Source organism: Harmonia axyridis, chromosome 2 (assembly GCF_914767665.1).
Source record: "Harmonia axyridis chromosome 2, icHarAxyr1.1, whole genome shotgun sequence".
Classification (NCBI taxonomy): domain Eukaryota; kingdom Metazoa; phylum Arthropoda; class Insecta; order Coleoptera; family Coccinellidae; genus Harmonia; species Harmonia axyridis.
In genome coordinates, this window is record NC_059502.1 from 61361545 (window position 1) to 61380927 (window position 19383).

Consider the following 19383-nt stretch of genomic DNA (forward strand, 5'->3'; position numbering starts at 1 on the left):
TTTCACCCTTGGAGACCGCAAAACTGTATTTACCTATGATCACTTCAAATGCATCAGTTCAAAGGAAATCATCAAGAAAATAAATTAATTGTAAATAAATGAATTGCAAATGAATAAAGGTTCAGGTCCGGACTTATCTCTAATATTTATGTGATCTTGTATCGTTTTACTAATCTCTTCGCTTCATTTTATTTTCAATCAATATTTGCTTACTGGTCTTTTCCCTAGCTTATTGACAAAAGTGGAAAAATCAATTTAGTATTTACCTATTTTGTTCTGAACATTTTGGAAAGCTGTTTGAGTTTATTGTACCTGACTTTTGATTCTGTTCGCATCAATAGGCAATGAGCACCTCCTGACAGCTTTTTATAAGGGCTGATCAGTTCTCACTAAACTATCACCACATATATTGATTCTATACCCTGAAATGTGGATCTAAGTAACCAATTTTACATGGATTTGGGTTTATCCAAAACGTTTGACAAAGTTAATCATGCAACACTTATTAGTTATATCATACTATGGTGATACATATCAACTGCCATAAGCAATTCCCACATGATTCATTTTTATGATGAACTGAACTAGTAAACGGCACAGCAAGCAACTCTTTTACGTTCAACTGAGCCGATCACTTCTGGTCATCTTTCAAATTCACAGAATTGTTTCTTTCTTCTTCTTCCAGACATTCTATTCTACACAAAGAGAAATCTTCTAGTTTATAGAGTATGATTTAGAATTGCTTGAGAACAAAAATTTGGGTATATTCCTGGACCTTTCTGAAGTCTTTGACTCACTAAACAAAGGATATCTTCTTAAGAAATTATATGGTGCTTAAGGAAATACATCAAATGTCATAATTCCTATATTTCCAATAGAAAGCAAAGAGTTTTCATCACAAAACAACATCCAGACTAAATCAAACCTATTCATGAGAACTATAAGCATTGATCAAGGAAGTGTCATTAATACCCTACTATTCCTAGTATATTTTAATGATCTAGGTAGCATAATACAAGATAATGCAGATATAGCATGGTCAATTTCGTTGATGATACAAATTTATTAACTAATGCAAAATAATTTCAACAACTGACAAGGCGAGGAAACCAAATTTTTATAAAATCAAAAACATGGTTTGACCAAACCAATTTAATACCTAATGAAAATAAATCTAAACTCATTATTTTGATGTGAACGGGTCACAGAAACAAAAGTCGGATTCAGTAACCTTATCACACCATGAATTTCAAATATCAGAATGTGTCAAGTTACTTGGCGTTTACATTGATAAATTTCTGAATTGGTGCCAAGACAAAGAAATAATATCAAGAAGATTGAGCAAAAATTGTTATACTCTGAATAAGAATGTCTTGAAAGTAGTATATTTTGGAAACTTTGAAGCCACCTACAAATATGGAAATATTTTCTGGGGAACAAAAGAGAATCTGGAAATAACATTTTTAATACAAAAGAGAGCAATTATTCGTATAATATATAAATTGGGTTTTCGGAAATCATACGGAGAAATATTTTGATTAAAAAATATTGTTTGTTTGATGTTTTTACAAAAAAATAGGCGCAAATTCACAAACGGAAATATAAATTCACATAATACAAGAACTTTAGACGTAACTTCTCCAACACATAGATTATTTGATATTAAGTATAAGAGCTTATAATAATCTGACAGACTAAATAAAGAGCATATCACAATATAAAAAATTCAGTATCAAAGTGAAGAAATTTTTACGTTAGAACCTTATATTCTCCGGGAATATTTTGAAAGAGCAATGTCAAACTTCGATTGACTTCAAATCATTCGAAATAAAGAAATATTTTCATCATTATTTTTGACTTATATCGTATTTCGACAGTCGAATAATTACGTATATATTATGTTCATATTTTTATATCAAATTGTAGCTATGAATTATAATTTTTGTTTTTCCTTGATATTAATAATACCCCTATTGTTATTTCGTATGACTAAGTGATCATGATTTTTTTCTTATTTTATTTTATAAACTTTTTTCGAGGAATATTATATTGTATTATACGTTTACAAATTCTATATGTGGATATAGGAATTTGGGATGAATTATTTTACAAGAAACTCAATGTTTTATGTTTCAGAATTATTCGTAGACCTTCTATTCATTTCAATCAACTGTAAAGAACCGCCATAGCACCTTCTTGTTTACTGAGTACTCAACTTGTAATTAGATACTCATTAAGAATATCTTTGGTAGCTTTGGTCATGCAAATAATTTAATCCTTAAATAATGACGTTCACTTAGAAAATACTCCATAAATCTTTGAAAGCCATTTTAGCTTAGTTAGTCAGTTAGTGAAGCGGCAGTTGAAGATATTTATGAGGTTTATTTGAATAATTGAGAAATCAACTAATCAAAGAGAACCTTTTCCAAAATAAATTCGGATTTCTTAAAATATTGCATCTACATTCATCTATTCTTGAAGAAAAATAATCCTCAATATTATCTGATAGTTGAAGCCTCTAAATTCATTCATTACATTTAGGACTTGAAATATGAATTAATGAATCAAATATATTCATAAATAATATTTCAAATCCTTAGTGATAGAATATACTGATGATTATTTTTCAATGCAGAATGAATTTTTTCATTCATTACATTTAGGACTTGAAATATAATTTATGAATAAATATATTTGATTGATTCAATGCAGAATGAATTTTTTTCAAGTGAATCAAATAAATATGTTCAAATTATTTATATCGCCTTAACTCATAAAAGACATGACATCTCCACAAAATACATTTTCAGGATTTATACCTTATCGGTTTTCAGTCTACTTTCTTTCCATTTTAGCTGTAATGAATCATACTTTTTCAGTTATTACCTGCTTTTCTTGTGATTAATAGGCACTTATGACTAATGTCAATAGTAGCTTTGGTTATACATAAAATAAATGACATTATATTAGAAAACATTCTCAAAATAATAAAAGTATTTTTTTATTTTGATTTATTCAACCAATTTGCGGAAATTTCATCATTACATTTTACAAAGTATTTATATTACCTAACTATTTTGATTAAAAAATATTGTTTGTTTGATGTTTTTACAAAAAAATAGGTGCAAATTCACAAACGGAAATATAAATTTACATAATACAAGAACTTTAGACGTAACTTCTCCAACACATAGATTATTTAATATAATTTATAAGAGCTTATAATAATCTGACAAACTAAATAAAGAGCATATCACAATATAAAAAATTCAGTATCAAAGTGAAGAAATTTTTACGTTAGAACCTTATATTCTCCGGGAATATTTTGAAAGAGCAATGTCAAACTTCAATTGACGTATTTCATTTAATTTGTTGGTATAGTTTATATGATGTAACTTCAAATCATTCGAAATAAAGGAATATTTTCATCATTATCTTTGACTTAGATCGTATTTCGACAGTCGAATAATTACGTATATATTATATTCATATTTTTATGTCAAATTGTAGCTATGAATTATAATTTTTGTTTCTCCTTGATATTAATAATACCCCTATTGTTATTTCGTATGAATAAGTGATCATGATTGTTTTCTTATTTCATTTTATGAACTTTTTTCGAGGAATATTATATTATATTATACGTTTACAAATTCAAAGTGGCTATAGGAATTTGGGATGAATTATTTTACAAGAAACTCATAATGTTTTATGTTTCAGAATTATTCGTAGAACTTCTATTCGTTTCAATCAACTGTAAAGAACCGCCATAGCACCTTCTTGTTTACTGAGTACTCAACTTGTAATTAGATACTCATCAAGAACATCTTTGGTAGCTTTGGTCATGCAAACAATTTTATCCTTAAATAATGACGTTCAATTAGAAAATACCCCATAAATCTTTGGAAGCCATTTTAGCTCAGTTAGTTAGTTAGTGAAGCGGCAATTGAAGATATTTATGAGGTTTATTTGAATAATTGAGAAATCAAACAATCAAAGAGAACCATTTCCAAAATAAATTCGGATTTCTTGAATTATTGCACCTACATTCATCTATTCTTGAAGAAAAATAATCCTCAATATTATATGATAGTTGAAGCCTCTAAATTCATTCATTACATTTAGGACTTGAAATATGAATTAATGAATCAAATATATTCATAAATAATATTTCAAATCCTTAGTGATAGAATATACTGATGATTATTTTTCAATGCAGAATGAATTTTTTCATTCATTACATTTAGGACTTGAAATATAATTTATGAATAAATATATTTGATTGATTCAATGCAGAATGAATTTTTTTCAAGTGAATCAAATAAATATGTTCAAATTATTTATATCGCCTTAACTCATAAAAGACATGACATCTCAACAAAATACATTTTCAGGATTACGTTAATCAAATCACTCCATACAATAAATTTTTCAACACTCACTTTTGATATAAACGATGGAAATAATTGATAAAATGAATGAGAGACTCATTCAACACCCTAGTTGAATAAATTATTTTGAAATGTTTTTACAAATTCCGGAAGACGTGAAATAAATATATAAAATTTTACTGAAACCATAATCAAAAGTACAATAATTTAAATAAATAATATCAATATTGAAGGAATTTAATTCAAATCGAATGGGATTTACTTAATCAATTGAATATTACCTTATGTCGATCGCTATTATGTCTTTACTTTTGTTTTGTATGGAATTCTTGAAAGCAGTAATCTTAGCTGAGGTCTCCGTGTATTAGATATATCAGCTTCATAACAGATGACTGATCCGATTACAACAGTATTCAATTTTATCAAAAACTTACAAACAACATAACTACACAGTTAATCGTTTTGAGTTCAATTGGGCAATCATTTTAGGTTATATTTCGAATATACATATATATGCAATATCGTGAATAGTTTTTGAACAAAATAAAAAAAACCGTAATAGTCAAGTTATTGTAGATATGTTTAATAATATTATTTTTTATGAAACTCAATTTTCATTGGATTTTTAGAAGTGATACCTAAACGGTATTCAATCTCTTTTTGATTTTTTTTTTCATTTCAATCAACTGTAATGAACATTTTCAGTGATTTCAATGATAGCCACTTCTTCAGTGATTACCTTCTGATCTTGTAATTGCATACTCATGAATAGCATCTTTAGTAATAAAAATAATGTCAATAATATTCTCCCTAAATAATGCAATTCAATTTGAAGAAAAATTTCGAATATTATTATTAAATTTCAATTTATTTCATTATTCATCAATTTGAAATATTTCATCATGAAATTGCTCTCCGCACTTAGGTGTACTAGAATTCTAGAAAAGTTCAGGGTTTACCGATTGCAGTTTTTTATTTTATTCAGTTTGGAAGGATTTGGACAATATTAGAAGTGGTATTATATTTCATGTCTTGGTTAAAATCAAATTTAGGATTATGCTGTAATGTTATTTCCCTCAGCCTCAATATAGAATGAATCGATCAGAGATCACCTTTTTCGAAATAAATAGGTTTTATCAGATTTTTGTGCCGCCAATTATTTACCCAGCAAATTATATTCAAAAACTATTGATATTTTAATTAATTAAATAACTATTTCTTATAAAATGATAAATGAATAATATTGTTTACTGATTCAATGAATAGTAAGCTTTATTTTTTCTTTTTTTCATTTATATATTTATATAGGCAAGTTTAATACTTAGATCATTTAGTTCAATATACCAGTAGTTAAATCAATCGATTAAACTGATAAGTCTAGTGATAACATACATATAGTATAAAGCATTGGTTGATTGCATATATGAATGTTTAAATCAAACAACAAGAAATATATCAAATTATTTATTTCAACTAAAATTCTATACAAGAGATAGATTAGGTACATATTTACAAACGGTATTTACAAGATGAGATTTTCTCAATAATTTCAGAAAATAAAATATATCAAAAATTACGTCATGGTGACAACACTTCTGCAGAAAGGACATGTGTTTTTTCGTTTAAACCAATCAGAGAAGCATTTAAAATGAAACTCATGCTTACATTCCGTTGTCAGTACTATGCCACTCAAAGTATCCATACATATTCCACAATCATTTGCAATGCTGAAAGAAAATTCATTATTAGATCACTTGGTATATGAATTGACTTCGGACATATTTTCAATTGAGTGTTTGATTAATTTTTCAAAAACATTATTTTTACAATTCTCATTTAATATGAAAAAAAAATTTGAAGTATTTAAATTATATCCAAATCAAAAGAAAATGAAAATATGTCGAAAACGAATTATAAGATTCGGTCATAAATGAATATTTACCTGATTTTGTCACCATCTCGGTATTCAATTTTCAATAGTGTCTTCCGTTTTGATTTTTCTTCGGATCTAACATTTTCGCCTTCATCAGGAAGAAAGAATTCTTTCAATAAAAAATCGTAGATCAAGTATCCTCCGGATATACCAGATAAACCAGCAAACAGAACTAACTCCAACATTTTTCCAATTTTAGATATTATTAGCTTGTAAACTGTCCAATCAGTACAACCACACAATTACCTCTTTTACGTTTAACTGATCCAAAAGTTTCAGGTAAGCTTTTAAATACCTCTCTGCAGTGTCCAAATCAGGACCACCCCCCCCTCAACGGAGTATGACCGTTAACCCCACCCTAAGGAAAATCTAACCAATCACCCGATTAGTTTTAAACAGAAATCTGCGCAACTCAAAGCGTCAAAATGTATATGACGTAACCGTAAACAATATTTCTCTATGGACATAACCTGATTATGTCACATTGTGTGTTTGTGTTCAGTTTTTTACAAAATTTTAAATTGAAATATGGATACAGAATATTTCGATTCAGATCATGAATTATCATTTAATGATTATTTCAAAAAAAAAAATATTTTATTTTGACTGTGACACTACAAAAGCACAGAACATTATAATAGCAAACTGAAATTCTTGATTTTTCTGTCATTACCGTCGAAATTTTGCAACGTTGCCAAACATATATCCCGTTTAGTTAAACATCGGCAATTAGCAAATCAGTAGAAATTATAAATATCGATTAATATTTAACTAATTATGGAAACACTGTTTATTTTTTGAGGGGTGCAACTGAGATATGAAATGAAAAAAAAAAGGTTTTTTTTTGAAAAAAATTTTTTTTTTTTTTTTGTATAACCGAAAGTGCCGCAGCTTCCAAAATATTTGAGCTGAATAGTGCATCATTAAGAATATCATATTCCGAATTTTCAGATTTCAAATAGGCCCCATTCTCCAGAAGATCTGATTGTCAGTCGAACTTTAAACACCCTGTATACATATATTAATTCAAATTTTTTTCACTAGTAATCATGGTTTTTATTCATGAAAATTCTTGAGTTTTGTTATATATATTTTGTTATTATTATCATTATCATGAACATAGAAATGAAACGATATTTGTCTGAAGATTTTAGATTGTCCATAACATACCTTATTATAAAATTCTCATTGAAATTAATACACGAGAATAAATATGAATTCTGAAATCTTAAATAATGATTGAAGGATCAACCTGTATCTTATTACATTCTTTATTGATTAAAATATGTGTTTGCAAATCGGTATTTAAAATTTTTCGTATATTATTCATCGGTCGATATAATGCATCAATAAAAATATTCATTCAAGTCAGAAAATCATTACAAAATAAAGATTGAATTCGTCAATGAAGAAACATATAAAGAACTTAAAAAGTACAATATTGCAAAAAACATAAAAATCATTCAAGGAAAACGTTATATTGACAACACTTCTGCAGAAAGGACATGTGTTTTTCTGTTTGAGTGAATCTGAGAAACATTTAAAATAGAACTCATGCTTACAATCCATTGTCAGTATTATGCTACTCAAAGTATGCAGGAATATTCCTCAATCATTTTCAATGCTGAGAAAAAAATCATTATTAGAACACTTTTTAAATAAGTTGAATATAGACATGTTTTCAATTGAGAATTTGATAAATTTTTTCAAAAAAATTTGACAATCCTTATTGAATAAGAGCGAAAAGAATTTTTCATGTGAATTATATCCAAATTGAAGGGAAATGAAAATAGGTCGAGAACGAATAAAAAGAGTCATTCCAAAGAATATTTGCCAAATTTTGTCACCATCTCGGTACTCAGTTTTTAATACTGTTTTCAGTTCAATTATTCAACGTATAAGTAGAAAAAATCACTGTATTCTCATTCATTTGGTCTATGTTTTTTAAAAATACTATCATATGAAAAAAAACTGTAATGCGTTTAGATATTGTAGATGAGTGAATTTCAAATGAAAGTCAATTTCTTGAACTCTATTATCATTTACCTACAAGAATTATACCTTATCGGTTTTCAGTCTACTTTCTTTCCATTTTAGCTGGAATGAATCATACTTTTTCAGTTATTACCTGCTTTTCTTGTGATTAATAGGCACTTATGACTAATGTCAATAGTAGCTTTGGTTATACATAAAATAAATGACATTATATTAGAAAATATTCTCAAAATAATAAAAATATTTTTTTATTTTGATTTATTCAACCAATTTGCAGAAATTTCATCATAACATTTTACAAAGCATTTATATTACCTAACTTATGTAGAAGTATATCCAGTTTTTTGTTACATTCGATTCATGCCATGCTAAAATGCTTGTAGATTATTTATTGTTTTTCTTAAGAATATCTAAGATATATAAAATCAGCTTTGTTTTAGCTTTATTTCATATTTATCACAGTTCTAAACTGTGAACGAATATTTTTGATTATTGGTTGAATGAATAATAGTAAGCTTTGTTTTTCTTTTTTTTTGATCAATTTTGAAACCTTTATGGTCGAATACAATATTTTTATCATTGAAAACAATATACCTACCAGATTTTTTATCGATCGGTTAGACTTCATATGTCTAACAATAAAATATTTCAGAAACATAAATTGATTGAATATATAAATTTTTGAATCAAACAACAAGAAATTATTATTTTAACTTGAATATCGTAAAAAGATAGATAATATATTCACAAACAGTATTTACAATTTATCGAAAGTTTCGTCATACTGACAACACTTCTGCAAAAAGGACATGTGTTTTTCTGATAAAACCAATCAGAGAAGCATTTAAAATGAAACTCATGCTTTCAATTCGATGTCAGTAGGTATCTACTATACCACTCAAAGTTACCAAAATATTCCACAATTATTTTTAATGCTAAAAAAAATTCATTATTAGGACATTTGGTATATAAAACTGATCCTGGACATATTTTCAATTGAGAATTTAATTAATTTTTCAAAAACATTTTTTATTGAATCTGAAGAGTATCTCACTAAAGCCAAGCGAATTTTTGACTTCCCCCTCCTTGATGGTGAAATTCTTCTTCGGTTGAAATAATCAGAATATGAGATTTGAGATCAGAATTTAAATTTTTCTCCGTATTCATCTGTCAATATTATGTTATGATAGTAATAATATTTTGTTTATTCAAAAAAATATTACAAAATAAGGATTGAATTCGTCAATGAAGACACATATAAAGAACAAAAAAAAAAAACTATATATTTAATACAAAATATTGCACAGCGCATAAAATTCATTCAAGGAATACAGCTCGCATTCAATATTCAAAATGTTAAGTTTTCTCTTAAATTCTGGTAGGCGCTCTTATGAAATTTTTAAGGAAGAATATTTAACAATTACATTTCCATATAGAGAGGAGACTTTTCAAGAACAAGAAAGGTGTCTTGTAATATTTTCAGCTTTCAACCCCATTCAATTGAATGAAAAGATGATATGAATACGAATTTAAACAGAAGCACGAAAGTTTCGGCCACGTCAATACTTTTTTTTTCATTATTATCATCATTATAACTATTTATCTAAGAAAAATCCGAATACCTATACAAATCCATCAAGAAAGACCTTTCATAAAATCTATCGATTATTTGTTACACATGAATTCGAAAATAATTTTTCTTGTTTGAAGAAACTATTTTATAATTGTGACTAGCGATTCCGAGGTTGAGGGTTCGAGTCCTGCTTGAGGAGTTACTTTTTCAATGCTGAGAAAAAATTCATTATTAAAACACTTGTTGAATAAGTTGACTATAGACATGTTTTGAATTGAGAATTTGATGAATTTTTTCAGAAAATTTGGTAATTGATATTAAATGAGAATTAAAAAATATTTCATTTAAATTATATCCGAAAAAAAGGGAAATGGAAGTAGGAATAATCACTGTTACTTCTTTCACTTTGTTCATATTTTATAAAAATACTTTGAAAAAACTGTAATGCGTTTAGATATTGTAGAAAATTGAATTCAAAATGTAAGTAATTTTCCTGAAACTCTATTTATCATTTACTTTCAGAAATTATACCTTATCGGTTTTCAATCGACTTTCAGTTCATTTCATTTCAACTGTAATGAACCGTACTAAGTAGTACTTTTTCAGTTATTACCTGCTTATTTTATGATTAATTAGGTACTGTCAAATGTCAGTAGTAGTAGTTCTGGTTATAGATATATATGATTTAGGATAGAATAGTATATAAGGTGCAGAACTTGCTCAATAATAGGATAGAATAGTTTATTCGAAAGAATTGAAATCAGTTGAACAACGAACAGTGATTGTTTTGTTTTCGTGAAATTTCTAGTGAAAATAGGAAAATGGTGAAATTTACCTACACAAAAAGGAAGAGATCGTTTTATTTAGACGATCCCATGTTTTCAACAAACACAAAAATGGATCATAGAACTAAGACGGAGATCTGGTGAGTATTTACTTCAATTAAGTTTCATTTCAGCTCAATTTCAGTTCACTGTTATATTTCATTACATCGAATGTGATATGATATCAAATAAATGATATCAATTAAATACATTTACATGTATAATAAATAAAATAAATAAAAAATAAATCAACTAAATATTGAACTGAAATTATCTTGAATAAATTTTAACAAAGCTTTATAAAAATATTTTTTCAGCACCGATGATAAATGTTCAATTTGTCTCGATCCTCTAAGTGGCATAATATTGACAACATGTTGTGAGCATGTCTTTCACTACTTATGTATCAAACATTGGAGCAGAGAGAAAAAAACCTGTCCGCACTGTAGGAGTAAAATTTTGAAGTGAGAGTTTGGAAATTAAACTCAGGAGATTTCCAGAATATTATATATATATAGCCAGTGTATGAAATTTCATTTCATCTTTTTTTTTATTTATGATTGTTTATTTTTTTGTGAATATATAAGATTATTTCGATTTATTTATTTATTAATTAATAATGTATGAATATACAAATAATATTTTTTATGTGAATAAATATCTAAAAGCTATATTTTGTGTTTATTAATATTATGTTATGGATGATTTCTGTGATTTCAAATCCCAAAGACACAGGTTGAGTTTTGCGGGGGCCAGAGATAATAAGTAAAAAATTAATTTTACCCGATGAATATGTTTTATTTTGATTATTAATGAAATTCTTGTTGACGAATAAATAGTATATAAACCTTGAGGAAAAATTTTCAAGCCTTGTCTTCAGGCTGTTGGCTGTAATAGATCACTTCCCTACACGGTATGTAATATACCGGGTGTTAAAAAAAACGTTCCAATATTTTGGGAGCTAATTCTAGACCACAAAATGAGTAAAACGTTTCATATAAACATCGATACGCGGATTAGCCGTTTAGGTGATATCAGCGATTTTCCGTTTTCAAATGATAAACTACCAGCCTAACCAAATACGATAAATCACAGAAGTACAAAAATATTTTGAACGATCAATCTATTTGAACTTTTATGTAAAGTGGTATGGTAGATTTTTTATTGAATAGCTTGAATTAGATTAAAGCTATCAAAAAAAAAATCAAATCTGAAAAACAAAAAACTTGAAATATCTAACTATGGCGAGTTATAAGTCTTCTTCATTGAAAAATAACTCACACTGTGTCCGTAAAGTATGGAACAAATTCATTTTCAGCTAAAGAGACCATTTTAAGAAAATATCAAATATTCAATTTACCGTATTTTAAAATAAATGAATAAATAAATAAATAAATCACATTAATCAATTTTTGTGAAGAATGTATAAATTTTTGTTTATAAAGGAAAATTTCGTTTTAAGAGAATTATTGCAATCATGTATATCACTTCTTTTTGTATTCTTTCCTATGGGGATAAATAAAGCATTATTATTATTATCATTAATAATCTGATAATAATAATACAGGTTGAATTACTTTTGGGTAATGACATCACCGTCTTTTTTTTAAATTCAACATCCACATTTTGTCTCAATTTTCCGATTACTCTAGCTCAGCTGATTCCAAAAATGTATTACATGTTGATTCCAATTGGTACAGGGTGGACAAAAATACAATAGCTTTGTGTGTGCTCATGAAGTAACGCGTAACATTCTTTATTAGTAAGTTCTCTCAAATTATGGCGTGGAATAGAATGTGTTGAATTGGGTTAAGTCATACCTGTGCGATATATAGGGTGTTTATGAATAGTTACGAAAATTGTTGGGAGCGATTCCCTGTCAAGTAATAGGACTGGTCTTTTACTCTTTTATATAAACTTTTTTTGAGCCTTTCTGCTTAGTTAGAGCCCCTTTAAGATGTTGCCCGAAAAGCAGTTTTTAATTTTTTTCTTCAAAACAAAGAACTGGCAAGAAAGAAATTAAGTAAACATTTCATGTTGGCGAAAAAGCATTCAAAAAGAGGATTGTCCCTATGGAAAAAAACAGCGAATCTCATTGGGCAATATTCAATTTCAATATTGAACGGATCGAAGATGCAGAATGAAGACAATTGAGAAGTACTCACCTCTATATCTGACTCTGCATGATCACTAACTGTTATAGAGGGACCATCTCCAACCTGAAGATTTTCCGATACTTCTGTCGGGTTTGGTTGTTCAGTTCCTTCTGCGTCGGTTGAATGGGGTACTGGTTTACCATCTCGAGATACCCCTAGTGGCATTCTGGTTAAAATTAAAAAAAAAATCATAATTATTCACAAATTTCGAAAACAATAAAGTTCTGGAACGTATAACTTGAAAGGAGTCAAAATCTGTAAAATCGATTTAATGGACAATCTCAATAATAAATGAGAATAATAAAGGGTGTTTGTTTAGAGCTATAGAACTTTAAATTGCAATAAAACAACGATGGATCATTCGATTGAAAGGAATTTTATTTATCCGCAAGATAATCTTGTGGCATTACATTTTAAATATGATTTCTGGCATATGACCGCCACGGCTGGCTCGGATGTAGTCCAATCTGGACGTCCAATTTTCGATGACTTTTTCCAACATTTGTGGCCGTATATCGGCAATAACACGGCGAATGTTGTCTTCCAAATGGTCGAGGGTTTGTGGCTAATCCGCATAGACCAATGACTTTACATAGCCCCACAGAAAGTAGTCTAGCGGTGTTAAATCATAAGATCTTGGAGGCCAATTCACAGGTCCAAAACGTGAAATTTGGCGGTCACCAAACGTGTCTTTCAATAAATCGATTGTGGCACGAGCTGTGTGACATGTTGCGCCGTCTTGTTGGAACCACAGCTCCTGGTTGTTCAATTCAGGAATGAAAAAGTTAGTAATCATGGCTCTATGCCGATCACCATTGACTGTAACGTTCTGGCCATCACCGTTTTTGAAGAAGTAGGGACCAATGATTCCACCAGCCCATAAAGCGCACCAAACATGTCAGTTTTTTTTGGATGTAACGGTGTTTCGACATACACTTGAAGATTCACTTCACTCCAAATGCGGCAGTTTTGTTTGTTGACGCAGCCATTCAACCAGAAGTGCGCTTCATCGCTAAACAAAATAAAATGGACGTAGTGCGCGATACGTATTCCGCACAGAACCATTATTTTCGAATTAAAATTGCACTATTTGCAAGCGTTGTTCAGGCGTGAGTCTTTTTATGATAAATTGCCAAACCAAACTGAGAATAAATCTACAAATAAAACTACAAAAGAAAGACTCAATTTTCAGGATAACCTCAAATTTCATCTAAACATGAGAGAACTACATGTGTATCCAGATTTATCTAGTAGGAAATGACAGGAATCTAATGTGTTACATCCAATAGTGAATGGTACAAAATATTGCCGAAGATAATGTTTTTCGGTTGATTATTCAAAGAGAATAATATTAATTTCAATGAATTATTTTGAATGTATCAAATCATATTTTATATTCAATTATTTATATCAAAGAGAATAATATTAATTTCAATGAATTATTTTGAATGTATTAAATCATATTTTATATTTAATTATTTGTATCATGGATGCACTAAATCCCAATCACACTGGAAGTAAAGGAATATGACATTCCCATTAATAATAACTGAGTTGAAAACCTGTTGCTCAATGTCACTGTCGATGTGAATTAAATGAGGGTACAATACCTATCAATTGATATTTAAATGGAAAGAGAAGTTCAAATACACAGTGAAACAACTAAAAGAAAATGCTGAAAATTGACATAATTCCCGTAAGTTATTGAGCGTCAAAAAAGTCTAACACATCGATTATGTTGATTAAAAAATAACTATTTTGTTAGAGAGGAAGCTTATAATTAGTGAGCATAATACGCATTGAAAATCCAACTATAATATACTATGGAAATTACCTTTTACTGGACTTATGATGTTCCCCAAATCTATCTTAAGGCACACTGTCGTCTGACGCAAGCCCCACCACAACGTGAATTTCACAGAACGCTCCTCAAATTTAGAATTGTGGAGTACATCAGTAAAGCGGGATTTCAGTTTCTTTGAAATAAATTTATTGGTACACCCAACGTCACAAGCCTGCCTTTTTCCTGATGGATGTTTTGATGTAGTTGACAAAGGTTGAACCGATTTTAAACAGTCTGGTGTGCCCAGTAGATTAGGAATTGTTGTTACCAGAAATAGGGATAAAAATACCGAAGTTAAGGAGTGGGAACAACTTGCTATTGACTGAAGTTATGCTTGCGATATCTTGAAATATTGAATCGAAAAATGTGGTCTTATTTTTCGCGCTAAAAGACGATTTTTATTCTAACAATTGGAGACTGATGTTTTAATTTATGCAAGAATATCTTCACAGATCTTTGGCCTAGGTTTTCTTAAATTGACTAGCGATCTTTCTGAAATACATATATAACGTCTAGTCAGAAATGAAACGAAAATGTGGTTCAATTCAATTTGAATAAAGATCATGGCTTCATTGCAATGATTTAAAATATACCTACTTATCTCAAATTGATCTACCATCTAGATGAATATCGACCTAATGTTAGTTATCTCAACTTTCAATGAAAGTTATATGGTTATATGGTATATAACTTTAAGTTGGCATTACTATTCAAGATGGCGACCAATTTAACAGCTGTTAAGTGATTTATTCTCAGTTTGGTTTGGCAATTCATCATGAATAGACTCACGCCTGAACAACTCTTGCAAATAGTACAATTTTATTTCGAAAATAATGTGCCGTTGTTCCCGATTTTCATAAGCGAATTCTGTTTAGCGATGAAGCGCACTTCTGGTTGAATAGCTACGTCAACAAACAAAACTGCCGCATTTGGAGTGAAGTTAATCCTCAAGTGTATGTCGAAACACCGTTACATCCAGAAAAACTGACTGTTTGGTGCGTTTTATGGGCTGGTGGAATCATTGGTCCGTATTTCTTCAAAAACGATGATGGCCAGAATGTTACGGTCAATGGTGATCGGTATAGAGCCATGATTACTAACTTTTCCATTCCTGAATTCAACAACCATGATGTGCAGGAGCTGTGGTTCCAACAAGACGGCGCAACATGTCACACAGCTCGTGCCACAATCGATTTATTGAAAGACACGTTTGGTGACCGCCTAATTTCACGTTTTGGACCTGTGAATTGGCCTCCAAGATCTTGTGATTTAACACTGCTAGACTACTTTCTGTGGGGCTATGTAAAGTCATTGGTCTATGCGGATAAGCCACAAACCCTTGACCATTTGGAAGACAACATTCGCCGTGTTATTGCCGATATACGGCCACAAATGTTGGAAAAAGTCATCGAAAATTGGACGTCCTGATTGGACTACATCCGAGCCAGCCGTGGCGGCCATATGCCAGAAATTATATTTAAAATGTAATGTCACAAGATTATCTTGCGGATAAATAAAATTCATGTCAATCGAATAATCCATCGTTGTTTTATTGCAATTTAAAGTTTTATAGGTTGAAGGTGTATTTGGCACAGATCACTGAGTGCCAAACTGACGATTCGCTCCAGAAAGGACGACCTTAGAAATGGGCTTAAGAACGCGTCGCCAAAAATCGATTGCTTAAAATGAGACGAGTCGTTGATGACTTATTCAAACGTTAATATTGTGCTTATTCCAAATGAAACACCCTATATTTCATTATCTCATTTGGTAAAAAATTTCTCGAAAATAATAACATTTTCTACCTGCGGAAAAATAAAATACAGTGTATGCCATTTAAAATAAGATATTAGCGTTTAAATGAATCATTATGAATTAATGTCTCATTTCGAACACCCAGTGAATTTTTAATGATTATCACAAAGTCGGTACTTACTTGCATTTTTCTAGAATTCACTTTAAAATCTCATTCAAATAAATTAATCAATTTCACAGGAATTTTTTCAAATCATGGAGAATCGAAATATCTCAAAAACGACAGCAGTGTGTTCTATACTACCACTTTTTTGGTACACCCTGCGCATTCCTAAACAATTTGAGAAGGTAGCTCTAATAAAGCCTAATGATGCTAGGTCGAAAAAAAATTCGAAAATTTCAGCGCTTACCGTAATAGAGCAATGGTGGAGCACTATCCGAATATTCTAGTTCAGCTTTGTTTATCGTTATCAGTTCAGCCACTCTTTTCGCTAAAGGTACAGTGTTTCTTCTCAGTCGAAGATTTGTCAATGACAGGTGTCTTTTTGAATTCTGAGAAGTACTTGCATCCTTCCTGATTCTGCTCATTTCAGAATTGAAAATTTGCTTATTTTTTAATAAATTTATTTCAACAAGTTTCTGGAATCACTTGGAACTCTTCTTAGAGCTCCCTTTTGTAGCTTACAATACTTTCACCTCTGAATTCCTACAATAAAATACAATAAATGTCAATAAAATAAATGAGAACCATCCAAATAACGAAAGTTAATTGAATGAATCGGTTTTCAAGACAAATCCCCAAAGGCAAAAATCATATCATCCTTCCATGAATTTCAATCTGCTTCTATCCCTAATTTTTTCTGAGCGGAACCAATCGTTTATGTAGGAACCCAGACATACCTAAGTGAAATGCTCGGCTTTTATCAGTTTTGGTCATTTCGAAAGAAATCAACTTGTTCCTTTTTCAGAATTATCTAGCAAATCTTCAACATTCCAATCTCATTGGAAATTTCTCTATTAAGAAATGTTCGAGGAAATGTTTCATAATTTCTTTCAAAGATTCATCTTTCTCTGCAGCCATTTTAGTCAATTAAGCTACAAGTTCTGGAAATATCTGTATTTGTTTCAGACGATTGTATAGATGGCAATGACTCAAACTCCGCCATAATGTATTGACTTAAAACAAAATTTTTCTTATTCTGTGGATAATCCGTTCATTCTGCAAAATCTTGTAGAACAAAATCTTGCGAGAATATCACAGATTCGTACAGATTTTATGGTTATGTATTAATATCAAATGTTAGTACTCGGAACTCTCCTGCCACGAATTTTTCTAATACCTGTCAAATTTGTGATACAGAAAACTGTTCTACCGACCCACAATTTTAAATGCAAAAATCACTGAATGCTATTTATGGAAGTATTTCTCATTAATTTCGAAGAAAATTCGTCAGTTAATTAGAGGAAATAATGTATAATACTCGTACAGAAGGCTCATTTTACCACTCTTTCTCTCAAAAATTGGGGAAAGAATATCGATGCCTTCTGCACTTGTATTATAAATATAATAACTTCATGATATTGACAGATCTGATGAGAGAATTACATTAGCATTTCGATACTGACCTCTTAATTTTATAGAGCTGACTGCAGATTTTACTGGTAGAAGATCAGTCAAATTTTTATGATTTCTCAGACTTTGGAATTCATCTGGGAAGCTTCACCAAGTCTCTTCGCCGTCAGCTTTGATTCTCTTCAGCTTCAAAATCATTGTTTTCTCAGTTGTACTGCAGGCTTCAGCAATGAAAAGCTGGCATTTGAACATATTGCATCTGCAACAATGATTTATTTGAATGATCGAAATAATGAAAATGATATAATGAATAAACAAATGAATCGAACATACCTGTATGAATGAAATCGAAAATAGAAGACAATTCGAACAGGAATCAAGAAATATATCTTATACTATGTTAAATTATGACAAATTATGTCATGCAATCATAGATTGCAGTCATAGATTACTCTGAGATTGCAATCAAGATTGAAACAAAACATAGATGAGAAAAGGTAGATAAAATTGACCAAGAATTGAAATTCGTTATGAGCGGGATTCATAAATAATAATAAATTATCACTTTGTTATCCTCATTGTTGACAAAAAAATATGTAGCATGGAACTGTTGATGAATGAATTTTTGTCAACAATTCTTTTCCCCATTGCTACATTTTTTCATATTTTTTTTTTATTTGATAATTACACCATTCTATAGCCGAGGTCTATAACAGAATGGGAAAAAAAATATACAAGAAATTAAACTCAGAAGTTATACACTGAAAACAAAGAAAATAATAAAACCCAAAACAAATCAAATGGAGGCAGGCTTGAGCGAAAAAAAGCTCACGCCTAACTACCTACAGTGAAGCCGTGATCCCACAGCCCTCCTTACATCAGATTGATTACAATGAAAAATATAAACAATATCCTGGATGGTCATATAGTCATGACATATACAATACAGAGGCAAACAAAGAAAAATGTTAGAGCGTGGAAAAGGTAGATAACATGTAGTTGGGCTGCGTACAGGCAGTCTAGGAACATGAAGATCAACTAGTGATAGCAAATAGGAAACAGTCGATTAATGAGTGAAATATATTCCTAAGAATACGATGGACCAAGTCAAAGTTATTTCTTGTATCCTTATCTTTAAACCTGCATGTCAATAACAAAAAAAATTAATGAACAAACTGGTTGATGGTGAGAAAAATAGATACAATTTTGACTATGTCTCTCATAACTTAATGTATGTAGGTATATTGAAATATATTCAATCTGCAATGAATGGAAGGGAATCAAAAAGTGTATTGTTTTATAAAATGTATCTTACTTTTTATTTATCAAACATGACTCGA

General features: G+C 29.7%; 2 protein-coding genes across 2 annotated transcripts in view; both read right to left on the bottom strand.

Moving 5' to 3' along the window:
• Positions 1 to 14929, bottom strand: part of LOC123673557 (titin) — a 207111-nt gene extending 192182 nt beyond the window's left edge. The window contains exons 1-2 of the mRNA XM_045608126.1: positions 14707 to 14929; positions 12882 to 13038 (exon numbers count right to left, since the gene is read on the bottom strand). Coding sequence (XP_045464082.1) covers positions 12882 to 13037 — 156 coding nt within the window. The 5' untranslated portion in view covers position 13038; positions 14707 to 14929. The remainder of the gene's footprint in view (positions 1 to 12881; positions 13039 to 14706) is intronic.
• On the bottom strand, positions 5900 to 6621 carry LOC123673560 (RING-H2 finger protein ATL52-like). The gene is made up of 2 exons (XM_045608130.1): positions 6334 to 6621; positions 5900 to 6118 (listed from the first exon to the last, which is right to left on the bottom strand). The coding sequence occupies exons 1-2, from the start codon at positions 6507 to 6509 to the stop codon at positions 5965 to 5967; spliced, it is 330 nt and encodes a 109-aa protein (XP_045464086.1). The 5' UTR covers positions 6510 to 6621; the 3' UTR covers positions 5900 to 5964.
• Positions 14930 to 19383: the final 4454 nt, after the last annotated feature.

Bases quoted from the DNA above. Each gene is read 5' to 3' on its own strand.
- LOC123673560 (XM_045608130.1), bottom strand. From the start codon at position 6,509: ATGTTGGAGTTAGTTCTGTTTGCTGGTTTATCTGGTATATCCGGAGGA. The intron at 6,119-6,333 runs GTAAATATTCAT...ATTTTCTTTCAG, and splicing joins CGAGATGGTGACAAAATCAG to CATTGCAAATGATTGTGGAA.